Source organism: Mastomys coucha, unplaced genomic scaffold (assembly GCF_008632895.1).
Source record: "Mastomys coucha isolate ucsf_1 unplaced genomic scaffold, UCSF_Mcou_1 pScaffold23, whole genome shotgun sequence".
Classification (NCBI taxonomy): domain Eukaryota; kingdom Metazoa; phylum Chordata; class Mammalia; order Rodentia; family Muridae; genus Mastomys; species Mastomys coucha.
The window spans coordinates 39,212,960-39,228,540 of NW_022196906.1; the positions used below are offsets into that span (position 1 = coordinate 39,212,960).

Sequence of the window (15,581 nt, forward strand, 5' to 3'; positions counted from 1 at the left end):
AAGTTCCATTAGCTCACAGAAACCCAGAACCACACATTCCTCAGTTTGGAAAAGCCCTTGAAGAAGGTAGCTCAGCTGAAGACCAACTGGGGCCTTCTGCTGGGGACTTTAGTCTGAATTCCAGAGAAGCCTGAACGGAGCATTTTATCAGCTGCTGCCTGGAAGAGTCCCCTAGGCTTCCCCCAGTGTCCTGGCTGAACCAAAGAACAACTTGACCTTCACTCCTGATGGTTTGGTTCTAGACTGCCGATACTCGTGGCCCATCTCTGCCTCCGTTCTGGCCTGCAGGCCTGTAGATTTTCTCTCCCAGCTGAACTGGGCCTCCTTCTCTCCACAATGACAAGTTCTCTTCTCTCTTATCCATTTAGTGCTCAGGCTCCTTCCCATCTGCTTCAGGGACTTTTTCCACAGGAAAGAAGCCATCCCCGGCACCATTTCCAGGAAAGAATAGCCACCACACTTCTCTTTTCTGAGCCAAGCCAGCCAGGAGGTCCCCAAGTGGATATATGCTCATGTCGCATACACGTGTGTGGTACAGGGGAGGACCAGGGTCTTTCCCCAACAGCCTTTCAGAGTGAACAGGGAAAGCATGTGGGAAATAGGGCAGAGAGGCAGGGAGAGACAAGGTGTCTTGGTCATCTCCCCAGACACACAGATACCTGGGACTCAGGCCCAGGCCCAGGCCCTAAATTTGCTGCACCCACACAGCTGAGTTCAGGGAGATATGCCAACAAATACATTGAACATTGTGGAAAATGCCTCTCAAACAGCACTCAGGAGGCTCCCAGCCTATGGGAAGCACCTAGACAGGCCTTCAGGGTGAGCTGAGCAGGCATAGGGTCCACGGGTCTGGGTCACTTACTTCGTGGGAGGGCCTTGTGCGTTCCACACTGTTTAAGCAAACATCCTAAATATTGGGCTGCACCTTTTATTGTTTAGTCTTCTGAAAGAACACCCTGGGCACCTCTCTCATTTTTACCTGTCCTAAGAGAAAGCCTATTTCCCTTTCCAGCTCTAACAGCCCTTGACAGCTGTTTACACCTGGAATGCCAGTTGCAGGGCACCACACTGAGCTCTTCATCCAAGATCTCATGTCAACCTCATGACATCACCATGACAACGGTCATTCCAAGTCACCATGAAACTGTGAATCAGAAACTGTGAGAGAATATGTGCCTTTCCCAAAGCCACCATTCACGTTTAAGCTGAGTCTGGGGCCCATGTCTCGTTTACATCCACCATCCATCACTCCCAGTCATCATGAGAAATCCAATCGCTTCCACGGACACCTGACTTTTTATTGGGATGAAAACACACACTTCTTGTTCTGTTTGAGGCACATCACATCCATGTCCACTTTCTCAGTGGGACTCAACACTCCTAGGGATTGAGTATGTCAGGTACATTTCAATTTTCAAGTTTTACATACAGACAGGAAAACTGAGGCCCCACGAGGAAAACGTGACTTGCCCAAGGTCACACAGCTAGAAACAGTGCAGGCAAAACCAGACCTCCTGAGAGACCTAGAGTCCTACGCCTGTGCCACGCTGCCTCCTCAAATAAATAAGTGAGCAAATAAATAAATAAAGGTTCTGAGGGAGATCTCAAAGAGCTCTCCCAGTTCCAGAGGGAGCTCTGGTACCAGACTAAGGTCACGACCTTCTTGGCAGGATGCCAAAGCTCATGACTGGCCTCACTGGGTCACACAGTCTGTATTTACAAAGAGAAACTCTGGGCTCGGGGATCAGTGGCCCTGTTACTTCTCTCAGCATCCTTGCTTGGGGGGCTGCAAACTGCCTCTGTTTGAAGACAGGCCTCAAACGCAGTATAGGAAGGCAGGAACCAGCCCTGACCCTAGTGATTAGCAGCTATCTTGGCACAAGGCCCCGCTAGGCTTCCACAGATCTCTGACACACTCGCATGAGGCAGAAGCTCCCCATGGGCAGATGGATTTCTGTAGTCCCCTTCCTTCCAACCCAGAGGTTGGTAAGACCTAAACTATCACCCCAGGGCCAACTTGGTTAACATTCAGCATGAGGGACTTCTGTATGATCTAGTCATTATTTAAGTCCCCTGATTAAACTGCTGGTCCAAGGTCACACAGCTGAACACAGAGGTGTCAGCCCAGCACCCTGCTCTCTGGGTCTGTAGTTAGAAATTAGCAGCAAACGCAGACATAAGTCCTAAGCCTGGGCCAGTGCTCAAGCCCAAAGGCCACCTAAAAGGTAGTGTGCTAACACAGACAGCCATTTTTTTTTGGGGGGGGGGGTCTGGTCTGACATCACAATAGTGAGACGCAGGGAGCAATGGCTCGGTCACTGCAGGTAATTCAGGGGACACAGCCATATTTAAAAAAAAATGAAGATGTCTACAGATGGCTAACAGAGACGCCTCACAAGAGGATCAAAAATTCTGGGTCTCAGTCCCTTTTGCCCTACAGTTCTGAATTGACTGGCTGATCATTCAGGGAGGTGTATACCCCAAGATCTTCCAGCGACAAGTAACCTATCCTAGCTGGGGACAATCTCTACACGACAAAATTAAATCTGGCTCCTGCTCTTTCCTTTATCTCTTGAGCCCTCCTCCCTCTACCCTGCATCAGGCTAGCCACTTCAACACCTCAGCAGACATCCAGGCTGATCTGACTTCAGACCTGCAGTCTTACCGCATCCAGAAAGCCCTAAGGTTCCACCTAAACACAGGTCCCTCCAGCACAGGACCCAGCCCTGAGGCATGAGGAGGTCTCTGTCAACCCTGCTCAGCTCTGCGGGTGTCTACAGGGCCTCACTCAGCAGACTAGCCACAACCTCTCACATACCGGACATGCCAGCAGCAAGATGGCTTTTTCCTGCTCTGTGGTGCCTGGCTTGCCAGCCACAGTGGGTCTGCAGAAAAGGACCCATGTATTTCTTTGACTTCTGAGCCTCCCAGGTGCAAAGAGGGGAGCAGGCATGGCTGGAATACGAAGAACCCTTAGCCCCTGTCATTCTTCTACGTGCAGGCTGGAGATCAATGGCAGGGTGACCAGGTTAGAGCCAAGGCTATCCAGGAGGTCACCAGGGGTTGCCCCACAGTCCAGAGGAGCAAGTTTATGGGATAAACTCCAACTTTCTAAGCTTAGGTCTTCACAGCTAACCACACCCAGGAGTGACCACCCTTCGGCCAGATGGTTCCACTGTTTGCTTGGTGTCCCTGGTGGAGCAGAGGCCATCCCTTGAGACTCCTGTTTCAAATAACCCGTGGCCAGAGCTGGTGGAGGCCAAGCTAAATCATCCTCTAGGTGCACCCCGAGTTCAGGATCAAAGGCATCTGTCAAGGGAATCTCTTCATCCAAGCGTTCTGCTGGGTCTGCTGCCTCTTCTTTCCATCTGGTCTGTTTCTGGTAGCCCTGGAATGTCACCACAACTTGGTCTTTCTCCTCAGGGACTTTAGGCTCTAGGAGACAGGCATGGCCCAAGGCAGAGACATCCTGTCTGTATTCAGGCTGCCTCGGAGAGTCCTGGACTAGGTTAACATCACTGTCATCCTGGTCCTGATGTGTATATCCAAGCTGCTGCTTCCAGGAGGGCCCCATGCTGGAGTGTGAACTGGGTTCCTGCAAGCAAATCCCACTGTCCGTGTTGTTACCACAGGTGTCCCGTAGCTCTGGAGTCCCCTGTATCTGGGGGTGGGAGCCAGGGAGGGGGAACTGCGACTCTTCAGTCTGAAGTGATGGTTTACCACTGCCAAAGCCACTGTCAGTGCTGCCATGCAGGTCTGAGTCTCTGAGCTCTGGTGACACCTTCGGGAAGGCCTCCAGGTCCAGGGTATGAATGGCATCAGGAGTTTCTGGGGAGAGAGGGTTGGCCAGGAGGAAGTTGTGGGGCTTCTGGAAGACCTGGGAGGAGAGGCAGGGTGAGCATGTTGATTGTCATGGTTAATTTGACAGTATTGAGAACCACCATGTGGTTCCGTAGAGTATGTCATAGGACTGTTTAGAGAAAGGCTAGGCTGAGCTGGGAAGACTTACCATGAATGTGACGCTATCCCATGGGCTGGAGTCTGGGATGCGTGAAGATGAGAAAGTGAGCTGAGCATCAGCGTTCACCTCTCTCTGCTTCCTGACTGTGGGCGTGATGTGACCAGCTGTGGCATGCACGCACACTCCAGCTGTGACACCCATGCTTCAGCAGCCTTCCCTCCCATAGTTGACTGCTCCCTTAAGCCATGAGCCAAAGTAAACTCCTCCTCAAGTCGCCTCTCCTAGGTGTTTTGTCACAGCAGTGAGAAAGTCAACTAATACAGCAAGAGAGGTGTGGCCACCTGCGTGGACCCTCCCAGGTGCCAGTTGAGGCACCGTGGAAGAGGCATAGGCGACACTATAATATGAATTCTAAAGGCAGTAACTGTCCAGTCTTATTCATCACTCTAAGAGCCTAAGCTGAATTCAGATTAGTAGGGACTTGGGTTTGTTGACTGCTGGATTGACTGACAGACTGACAGACTGACTGACCATGCTGCACCCCTGCCTTCATTTCCTTGGCACTTAATGCCTCCTGTGCAGTTCCTCCTGGTTGTGACCCCCTTACCACCACAATGATTAGTGATGAAGGATGTATCTGTTAGCAGCTTGCTGCTGAGCCAATATCTTTGTCTTTTCTGTGCTTTAGTTTCTCATCCACAGATAGAATTAATGCCAGCATGTGCTTTCTCATGGTGAAGCTTGTACCATGCCTGGATCATTGAGGTTACATATAAGACACTCAACAAATAGATGCTGAGCTGAATTGTTCTCCATGGTAATTCTATAGGCATATCATTACCCCTATGTCCTACAGGAGGAGTCCAAAGCTCAGAGAGGTTAAACACTGTGCCTCAAGTCACCAGCAATGAGGGACAAACCTGCAATTATACACGGCTATCTGGATTTGAGGTCCCCAAATTGATTAATAAAATTGCCGTCAGCTCAAATTGGCAGATAGCTGAGAGTTAATTAAGGCATGTGCCAGGGCTCGAGCTCTCATACTGGTTAACCACACAGACAGCAGCATCTGATAAATGGAACTGGGTTGTTTAAATCTGAGGAGACAAGCTCCAAAGGAACAGCGGTGCTTTGACTCTCAGGTCCATGAGTAAACAAGCGCTACCTGTCATTTCTGGACATTTGGTAATCTCTTATCTCTGCCTGTCCCATGGCTTTAAAGGCAGCCTTCTGACACCTGGCTAGCACTGGCTAGCATCAAGCCCTGGGAACCCCTCAGAGCCACATGGGAGGATGTTCTGTAGCTAGCTCAAATGCTGCTTAGCTCACTCTGCTCACTCATTCACTCAGAGAGGCTCCGGCTATCTTCCCTCACTTCCTGCATCCTGGTCTCCACAGGGCCAGGCTCAATCTGCGGTTCATTCATCCCAAGCCACGAGCACCTAGGCTCCAGGCCCTGCACAGAGTATGAGCTAAAGTGCCCGCGGAACAGATCAAGGGATGTGTGGGGAACTGAATCTCCCAGGAGCACAAAGAAAGATGATGAGGACCGACTTCAGGGAGATACAAGGAAGAACTGAACTATTAAACCCTTGAGAGCTTTAAGGGCTGGGTGAGAACAGACTCTTGTCTAGGCAAAGGTCCTGATTAGGCCAGGGTGTGTGTGTGTGTGTGTGTGTGTGTGTGTGTGTGTGTGTGTGTGTGTATCTTGTTACCATCTATTATACATTAATATTAGACATTACCCAGAGTCCAGGGTCTGTGGCTCTCTACCTCTGACATAGGTAGAGACATAGGTCAGGGACAAGCAGAGGTTTGGGAATTACCACTTGCTCTTGTAGGATGGCTTCAAGAGGCTGGCATGCCACACATGCCTCCATCTGAGAGGGAACAGAGGTCCTAGCTTCCCCTCAAGCCCTTTCCTCTCTATGCTCTCAACTCTGCTCCCTCTGTGACCACTCCAGCTCTTCTGTCTTTCTGAGTCTCTTCCCTCAGCAGCGTCAAGATTGGATGTTACGAAACCTCCCAGACTACTCCTTCCAACTGTGTGAACCTGTGAGCAGAAGCAACCTCTCCGTCCTCACTCATGAAATGAGGATAATGACTAGGACCAATTCATGATACACAGTGGCGGGTCCACAGGCCATCGTGCAGATGACAAAACTGTGATTCCTTAGTGTGTGTGTGCACCTGTGTGCACACTTGCATGTCCACCTGTGTGTGCAACTGCACACGCACTCCGTCTCTTTGCTACTCAGAAGGACTGTTCTTCAGGCTGGGCTTAGAGTTTGCTTGCCCACCCCATATTGCTGGATGAGGGGGCCAGACCATGTGGGAATCCAGGAAGGACAGAGCACTCACCAGGACTGCAGGCAATTTCCCAGGGCGCCGGATGTACCACAGGAAAACCAGGCAGACCAGGACTCCACTGAATAGCAGGATAGATATGAATAAGATGCTGAGGTTGGTCACTGTGAAATCTGCAGACACAGAAAGAAGTGTTAGTGGTACATAAGGTACAGTCCTCAGAGATTCTTTGGCTATGCTCAGAAAGCACTCAGTGAACAGCCCCAGGTCATTCCCACAGGCAATGGGAAGGTCATGGCCCTAGAGACATTTTGGTTCTTAGAAATATCAGCCTTCATCAGTTCCCTCAGTAACACACTGGTTCTGCCTCAAGCCGCCTATACACGATGGCCAATAAACACTGAGGCAGGATAATATGGTAGGTGAGAGTGGAGACTGAGATCCCAGCTTTACTTATTACTAGCTATGGGACTGTATACAGAATAATGAATCCCTCTGAGCCCCACTGTCCATGGATACAATAGGGAAGTTACAGAGCCTCCTCATAGGACAGCGGTCAAACATCATGCCTGTATCACTTGGCCCTAGCAACAGTCTTATGAAGCCAATGCCAGCATCACCTCCTTTTACATATTGAGACCCTGAAGCCCAGAGAGATTAAGTCACTTGCCCAAGGTCCCATGTCAATAAGCAGTAAAGCTGAGACTCAAACAAACCTTTTGACTAAGGATAGTGGAACCTCTTCCTGTAAGCGGCCAGAAGTGACCTGTGAAGATGGTTCCCTACTCTCTTGATCCAGAAAATCTTACAAAATCATGCAAATCAAGAGGTTCAAACCTTCCTGTTCACTTTAAGAACACCTGGGAAACTGCCCAGGCCATCAAGGGTATGCATATCTGCAAGGCCACCCACTATATGAACGATGTCACTTTAAAGAAACAAAATGTGCCGTTCCGGTGTCGGTATAATGGTGGCATTGGTAGGTGTGCTGAGGCCAAACACTGGGACTGGACACAGGGATGGTGGCCAAAATAGAGTGAATTTTTTGCTGCACATGCTTAAAAATGTAGACAGTAATGCTGAACTTAAGGGTTTAGATGTAGATTCTCTAGTCATTGAACACATCCAGGTGAACAAGGCACTTAAGATGCGCTGACGAACCTACAGAACTCATGGCCCGATTAACCCACACATGAGCTCCCCCTGCCACATGGAGATGATCCTCATTGAGGAGCAGGCTGTTCCAAAGCCAGAAGAGGAAGTTGCATGCAAGAAAAAGATATCCCAGAAGAAACTGAAGAGACTAAAACTCATGGCACGAGAATAAATTCAGCCTAAGAGGTTTTTGTTTGTTTGTTTGTTTGTTTTTTAAGTGGGTTGGGGTGATGGAAATGCCAGCAGCACTCACAGCAGCTGACATACACTCAGTGGCTTCTCCGCAAGACTTTCATGACAATGAGCTGCATTGAAGCTTGTTACAAATCTATGAAGAGTGCTTTTCATGTCTGTTGAATGGGGCTCCCAGGGTACACACTGGACACAATGTGATCACTTACATTAGCTGCCTCCGGTTGCTAGTTAAGGATCCCCCTGGGCAGTCAGCAGAAAGTCTCTCAAGGGTGAGACCCAACTTCTACACCTGATTCCTCACCCTGGCAAAGGGCCCTGGGGCCTCTGGCTGAGGACTTGGAACTGCTTTGCCGGCTCTGGCAGCTCTGTCAAAGAGCCAGCTCAGCATTGCTTCTTCTGGGATACTCAGGGAAAGCGGGGAGGCCTGAGGAGGACCAGCCCCAAAGAGGACCAGCCAGAAACTAGTGCATTTGGGTTGGGGAGGTCCCCCAGAAGTTGAGCTGTGCTCAGGTGAAGGACCCCAGTGAATTCTCCTGGCAGGAATGAAGCTATTCTGAACAGACACTTAACATCCTTCCTTTTGGCCATCTGACTCTAGAAACAACAGGTTTCTCCCAGGAATTTCACACTGAAGGCTGGTGGGAAGGGCAACTTGTCTCCTGGAGATTTCATACCATTCTAAGGACAGACCAACAGGGAAGACTGAGGCTGAGATAGTGATGCTGGGTGGAACCACACCTGGCCTGCTTGGTTCTGCATCCCCTGGGGACTCTATTTAAACCTAAACACCATGTTAACTGTGAATGTCCTTAGTAACCTGGAAAATGGGCTTTCAAGGTTACCAGCCCTGTTGTTTCTCTTCTCAATGTGGCCACATTAAATACATTCCCTCTTGCTGTTTTTCATTCTGAGTCTTTGGTGAGGGGCTGATCTGTCTTGTTGGGCTCCTTGATCTATCTTGGGGGCCAGGCTCTGACTCAACAGTTCTGGTAATAATTTTGACAAGTGCTTCTGATGGAGGGGGACTGGGGAGTCCCCCAGAAGCCCAGCTGCTTCTGCCGAGGGAAAAGGCACATTTTGAATGCCAGCCACTCCCAGCAAGTTATCATGGACAGAAAGAAAAGATTAAACAACCCCTCAGAGTTGTTGCAATTATGCTATTCTGGGGACTTTTAAAAAATTGTCCCAGTCCACTCCAGTCACGATCATCTCTGCCTTTTTACTTCTAAATGATGAAGCAGAGAAATGAGTATTTGGACCATGGTTTAGATTCTTAAAAAAGTTTTGACCCTTGGTGAATTTCTCCTTTGTTGCTGAACTTTTGATTTTGATTTCATATTGATTAAGGGGTCCTTCGAGCTGTGTGTGTGTGTGTGTGTATGTGCTACTTTGTGTGTAGTATGGTGTGTTAAGATGTTGCATGTTTGTGTGGTCTGTGCATTCGTGTGTGTGTGTGTGTGTGTGTGTGTGTGAGAGAGAGAGAGAGACAGAGAGAGAGAGAGAGAGAGAGAGAGAGAGAGAGAGAGAGGAGAAGAAGAGGAAGGAGGAGGAGGAGGAAGAAGAAGAAGAAGAAGAAGAAGAAGAAGAAGAAGAAGAAGAAGAAGAAGAAGAAGAAGAAGAAGAAGAAGAAGAATGAGGAGGAGAAGGGAAGGAAGGAGGGAAGGGGAGGGAGGGAAGGAGGAGGGAGGGAAGGAGGAGGGAGCGAGCTGCCTATGCATGCCAACGGTCAACATTAGTGTCTTTTCTTTGACCATGCATATGCCCCATTTCCTTTCTTGTGTGTGTGTGTTTGTGTGTGTATGCATGTAGGAGCAGGTGGAGTAGGGTTTCATTGTATAACACTGCCTGGCCTAGAACTCACTCTGTAGACCAGGCTGTCCAGGAACGCACAGAGATCCACCCCCTGCTTCTGCCTCCTGAGTGTTGGGATGAAAAGTGTGGACCAGCATGCTCTGTTTTCCACTTTGTGTTTTGAGACCAGATCTCTCACTGAACCAGTAGCTCACTGATTTGCCCAGTCTGGCCAGTGAGCCACAGTCGGTCTGTTTCTAGCCCTTCTTTAGAGTTGTGTGGGGGTTATAGAAACATACACTATGCCAGACTTTTATATTGGCTTAGGGGATTCGAACTCAGCTCCTAAAGCATCTTCCCACTTCCTTGGAGCCTTCTGATTTGTGCATCATTGTTGGTGTCACTCTGTAGTGACTGACTGGCTTTGTGTTCCTTTGAATTGTTTCAGTTCCACTGAACGGTTTTGAGGTTCATGCCATTTGTATGACATCCTTAAACTATTTAGGTAACACAGAAGTTGTCCAGGACCCTGTTGAGCCACTAGGGTTCTGTTTTGCAGGTGTATGTGCACATGAGACAGAGAAACAAGCATACTGGGACATCATTGTGATTGGCATAACCATAAAGTATTAAGATTTTACTGTCTAGCCTGGCAGCAGGTGGTGGCACTCGACTTTAATCCCAGCACTCCGGAGGCAGAGGAAGGCAGATTTTTGAGTTTGAGGCCAGCCTGGTCTATAGAGCCAGTTCTAGAACAGCCAGGGCTATACAGAGAAACCAAACCATGTCTCAAAAAAGAAAGAAAAAAAGAAAGAAAAAAAGAAAGAAAGGAAAGAAGGAAGGAAGGAAGGAAAGAAGGAAGGAAGGAAGGAAAAGAAAGATTTTACCATCTTGTCTCCTAGGGTAATCATCATCATCATCATTATTATCATTATTATTATTAAACTTAGGATAGTCCTAAGCAGAATGGGGTAATTTCTCCCATGATTTGTGTGAAGGTGGATGGCTCTATGCAGAAGCTCTGGGCCCAGGGCAGGCACCATCAACCCTAAGCGTGGCTTTCTGGATTTTTCAGGATGGTTTGAACACCCACAGCCTGGGTCACTCACACTGCTCCAGCGTGATATGTAAACACTGCTCCTCCGACCACTCTGCCTTGTTATTTCGAGTTTTCACGTAGGGCAGCACCTTGACACAAAAATTTCTCATCCCTCTGGGGACTTTGAGGGCAAAGTTTTCCTGTTCCACTGTCTCAGTTGTATTCTGAAATGGAAATGAGAATAATAAACAACCCTTTTGTGCACTGTACAAAGAAGCTGAGAGTGGGAGGGGCCTAGTTGTGGTTTTCTGCTGGAGATGAGCTCAGTGCTTTGCTAGACAAGGGCTGCTGCTAGGTGAGCCAGCCCTAGGCGAGTGGGGCACTTTAGAGATTCCTCTGCCAAGTCTTCGGTCATCTACGATAACAAACCCCGTCAGCACCAGTTCAGACTGTCATCTTTCTACAAAGCTAATTTCGCTCTGACCTTTGTGTAATGTGTGAGTATGTATGTCTGATGTGTGTGCACACACATGTACGTGTGCATTTGTGTGCATTAGTGTAGTGTAGACATCAGAGAACAACTAGATGTCAGTCTTCCGGCTTCCACTTTATCTGAGACAAGGCCTCTTTGGTGCTTGCCACTGTGTACTCCAGCCTAGAGCTGACCTGAAGCTTCCTCTGAGTCTCTTGTCTCCATCTTCCATCTTACTGTAGGAGAAAACTGGATAATAAATGTGTGCTTCTAAGTCTGGCTTTATGTGGGTTGCAGGGATTTGAACTCAGATCTTCATGCTTGTGCACAGAATGCTGGTTACCTGCTCAGCCATCTCCCCAGCCCTCCACTTTTATTTTGACAGAGCAAAGGGAGTCTTTTATCAAAGTAGATGCTCTTCACAGAAAGAACTAGAAAAAGCTGAAGCGAGAGTATTTGATGGGTTCCAGACTGCAGGGGTTAGGCCCCAGCACATTTTGCAGCTTCCTTTCCTTATCTACAAACTAGAAGAAAACACTCAAGGGTAGCTGTTGCATGCCTTGTGCACCGTGGGTACTGCTGATCACTGTTGATCACTGATGATGATTGGCATGATCTTCCCACTCTCCCCTGGGAGCACAGTTTGACTATCAGTTCCCTCCTGGCTCCCCATAACCCCCTTTTTCTGTGTGTGTCAAGATCCCCAGTGGGACATGAAAGTGATTCCAATCTAGGTGGGCCTGGCCTGATGGCCTCGGGGAACATCATACCTTTTGTCCCGAGAACTTCCGGATGAAAACTCTGTAAGTGCGGTGATTCTTGAAGATCTGTTCGTACTCGTCCCCTGCAGGGGCTATCGTGGGTCTGGGGGGATGGATTGTCCCGTAGATGATGCCGTTGGTTACTTTCAGAGTCACGCTACCCACCGTCAGAATCACTAAGTGAGAGACAGGTAAAGGCGTGAGGCGGAGGACTAGGGACAGCATCCAGAGCCTGAATCTAGGGTCAAGCCTTTCCCACTCTAAAGCCTAGACCTCCGGTTTACAGCTCTACCCCACATGAGAACGTCTTAGGAAATGTGTCTTATGGGTCTTTCAGCACCCAGGGAATCTAAATAGCTCAACCTGGGCCCTTGAAATACAAGTTTTTAAAGCTACCCCCCTAGCATATGCTTTCTGCAGGCAGCAGAGCCCAAGCATAGAAGCTGGCCTTTGGGAAATAGCGACCTCCCAGATGTCACCTCTAGCTCTGAGTCCTACAGAGTGAGACCATCTTGTACCCAGACCGTGTGCAGACCCAGTGTAGGTAGAAGGATTCCACTGTGGCTAGGCTGACCACCCTGGAACTCCCCAGAAATTGTCTTGGATTTTTTTCTTTTCTTCAGTACATCTTCCAGCCTCAAAGGCACAACCTGGCAGATTCTCCCTATGAGGGGCTAGGCCTCATCTGAACAGGTTACCCTGAGTGCTTAGGGTTCAGCGCCTCGTCCTAAACTCTACAAGTTCATACCTATGGATTTCGTGACGCAGACACCCCACCCATTCCAAGACCTCTCTTATGGAGGATAAACAATGTCACTTCCCTTTAAAATCTCAGACAGATCTGTTAAGGCAGTCAGTTTGTTGGCCAGGAAGTCTGGTGACAATAAAGCCATGACAACAGACAGAATAGGCCCTAGGCTGGAGTTCCTGGCTGGAATTGTCCCAGAAGGCCATATTCTAAGCCCAGGAGAGGCAAAGCACCTTCGTCCACAGTGAAGCGAGTCTTAGTGATGGTCCAGTTGGAGTACCGATTGCTGTCCACTGCCCGGACTCTGGCCCTGTAGCCATAGCTATGGTACAGATCCAGGGTGAATGTTGTGAGATCGCAGGACAACGCCTGAGCCTCTCTACAGATGTGGATATCTTTCCAGGTCGAGGTTCCGTACCTGAGGAGATACCAGAACAGGCACTGGGGAATCAGCTTGTGCTCAAATCTTTCTCCTTTTAAGAGGGAAGGAAAAGGCCAGGTAAAACGGTCCCATAATGACAGAAAAGGAGCCATCCTCAGGACCCTTGGCCAAGGTCCCTGTTGGCATCCACAGTCTAGAAAGCTCCTGGGTGGGAATTTAAGTAGCTCATTCCTCCCTAAGGATGTGTGGGCCCACTCTGGAATCTCCCCGTTTCCTTTCTCGTAGTTATGTTTATGAATACTTTTCCAGAATACCAGGAAGCCCTCTGAGCCAATAGCTGCTCACCTTAGGGATCCCAGCACACTGCTCAATTCATATGACACTCAAGTAAGTATGTGTCAGAGTCCCCTTTAGTCTCATTTCAATAGTAAAGTAGCCACCTGGTCCCTCCCCTACTTCCTTTTGGTCCCCCTTAAACCCCTGTGCTTATTTCCTTACTTTTTGAGGGCCACTTCGTAGTAGGTGCTCTCAGACTGGTTTGGGATAGGCGTCCAGCGGAGGATGTGCTGGAAAAATCTGGCTTCAAACCCCACATAGGAAGGGTTCGGCAGTTCTGTCCCTAAGGGAAAGAATTCTAACACTAGAGAAAGCAGAGGTACCCAGGGGACTAGGGAGAGGGTGGTGCCAGCCGCAAGGGTACTGTGGGAGGGAGGGGTTGGGTACTTAACATATGTTCCGTTTAATAATGATCACAGCAGCTCTGGGCTCTAGATACATGCCAAACTTAGTGAAGAAGAAATAGAAGCCAAGAGCATCAGATGGTTGGTTCAAGGCCAGTGGAGCCAGTAAGAGGAACAGTGGGGACCTATATTCAGAATATGTCTGATTCCAAAGCTAGAGTCCTGTCCTTCTATGCCTGTGTGGTGTGGGATCAGAAGCCTCACAAGGGACTGACAAGGGCAAGTTGGGTCTGTTACATTCCAGGATAAGGGCCAGCAGTGGTGCTTGTGAGCCGTGAGCTCTCAGACGAGCCAGTCCCTGACTCTGTCCAGTGCCTGTCCCTGTTCTAGCAACTTAGTTCTCATCTCAACGCTGCTCCAAGGCCACAGCCCCTGATCTTTTCTGGATAAGTAAGCACCCTGCTTGTTGACATTACCCTGCTATTCTACACACACATCTCCCGGCCCAGGCTCAGGGTATTCCCCATTCCCTAGTTTCTAGGAAGGCTGTAGCGCAGACACGGACATCTGCATAAATCAGATGCCTAGGTGAGCCTGAAGTGGAGACAGAATGAACGTCAGCTGTCCACCTTCCTGGCCTCCTCTAAGAGGTCTTTAAGATAGAAAACTCAGCAGTGAAATATTTGTTGCCTTCCATTCTCTTAGTTCTAAAGGGCAGACTGAAGGAACCTGGAACTAGCAGCTTGCCGGTATGACCTCTAGCAGAGGAGTGACCCCCTTGAGATCCTCTGTCCTCTTTTGTAACAATACAATAAACATTTCTATTTGAATTCTGCTGATGAGTTCTGCCAGGTTAAGTGTGTTGCAAGGCCAACAGCCCTTGTTCCTCTCCAGCCTTCTTGACGCTTTAAGATGTCGCCTCTTGAAGGCAGCTCTGCCTTCACTTCCCTTCTCCAAACTGTCAGCTCTCCCGTCACGGTTCTCTTTAAGTGACTCTGTCATTCTCAGAAAACACACTTGTCCCTGCCCGCTGGCTCCCTTTAATGTACTGCCTTTGAATCTCAAGGCTGTGCTTCAGTTGCAAAACTCTGAGAGGGGGAGTGCAAACCTCAGCCTGTGTTTGTGATGTTTGGTGGGGCACATCCCCAGTGCCGCCTGTGGATCACATGACTGACTGTGCTGGGTTTACATCGAATTTTGACGTCCTGTAAAAGTGTGTTTTGGGTGCCTGGTCTTTGTACCTCTGTGCCACTTGGTCCCTCCAAATCCCCACGTTTTCTCTCCTGGGCTACTGGAACCTAGTCTGAGCTGAGGAGTAGGTAAGGTGGGGGAGGGGCAGCGGGCAGTGGGGGATGAATCGTGGGCTAAAGACTAATGAAGTGGTCGTGGGGAAGGGTGGGCAGCAGGGAGGGATGGAGTGAGATGGTAGGGTTCAGGGAGAGGAGCCTAAGAAGGGGCGTGGTCGGACCCATGGAAGAGCCGGAATAGCAGAAAAATGAGGGCTAAAGTTAGGTTTGTCCGGAGGTGGATGGATGATGATTTGGGGAACAAGGGTACAGGATGGAAACTATGGCTTTACCCATCCATCGCTGGTCACTCCCAAACAGCCACAGTTAATCTAAGCCTCCTCCACTCATACAGCAAGTGAGCCCGACACCCAGTTTTGCCAGCATGAAAGAGCTGGGGCTGGGACCTCAGGCCATCCAAGCAGATTCTCCGGCGACTGTGAACTTTAAAGCAACAGAGCGAGCGCTTGGGGAGCCTACCGTGTGCGCTGAATTCCAGGCTCAGGCTGGAGATCGTGACGAGGAGTGGGAGCAAACGCGACAACATCCTGGGCGCACAGCGGCATCGTCCACTGGAGCCGGCCTTTACGCCTCCGGCCGCGTCCGGGGAACTGAAAAGACTGCGGCTGAATCCGCCCGCCTAGCTTGACTTCCACCTGAGGGCGGGGCCTCGATACGCTCCGCCCTCAGCCCGCGGAGCTTGGGAACCACTGCAGTCAAGTCTAGCTAGGTCTGGGGCATTTGTCTAAAGGCGAGAAAGTGCAGCTGAGGCTTTCTGTGGCTCGGCTCTCAACTCCCTCCCTC

The 15,581-nt window shown here is 49.5% G+C and overlaps 1 protein-coding gene, 1 long non-coding RNA gene and 1 pseudogene across 2 annotated transcripts; 2 read left to right on the forward strand and 1 right to left on the reverse strand.

Moving 5' to 3' along the window:
• Positions 1–917: 917 nt before the first annotated feature.
• Il10ra (interleukin 10 receptor subunit alpha) lies at positions 918–15,470 on the reverse strand. The gene is made up of 7 exons (XM_031344189.1): positions 15,258–15,470; positions 13,310–13,430; positions 12,663–12,847; positions 11,691–11,857; positions 10,519–10,672; positions 6,323–6,441; positions 918–3,877 (listed from the first exon to the last, which is right to left on the reverse strand). Exons 1-7 carry the CDS (start codon positions 15,322–15,324, stop codon positions 2,984–2,986), a joined length of 1,707 nt encoding a protein of 568 aa, XP_031200049.1. The 5' UTR covers positions 15,325–15,470; the 3' UTR covers positions 918–2,983.
• LOC116072688 lies at positions 7,028–7,595 on the forward strand (annotated as a pseudogene).
• LOC116072689 lies at positions 12,643–14,326 on the forward strand. The gene is made up of 4 exons (XR_004111540.1): positions 12,643–12,756; positions 12,833–12,928; positions 13,097–13,198; positions 14,197–14,326. It is a non-coding gene; the product is annotated as an uncharacterized LOC116072689 (long non-coding RNA).
• Positions 15,471–15,581: the final 111 nt, after the last annotated feature.

What these genes read in the sequence shown, in the direction of transcription:
- Il10ra (XM_031344189.1), bottom strand. Translation starts at nt 15,324, where the DNA reads ATGTTGTCGCGTTTGCTCCCACTCCTCGTCACGATCTCCAGCCTGAGC. An exon ending in CCTGGAATTCAGCGCACACG is followed by an intron (nt 13,431 to 15,257) that starts GTAGGCTCCCCA and finishes TCTTTCCCTTAG; the next exon opens with GGACAGAACTGCCGAACCCT. An exon ending in TCGCTTCACTGTGGACGAAG is followed by an intron (nt 11,858 to 12,662) that starts GTGCTTTGCCTC and finishes TCTCTCACTTAG; the next exon opens with TGATTCTGACGGTGGGTAGC.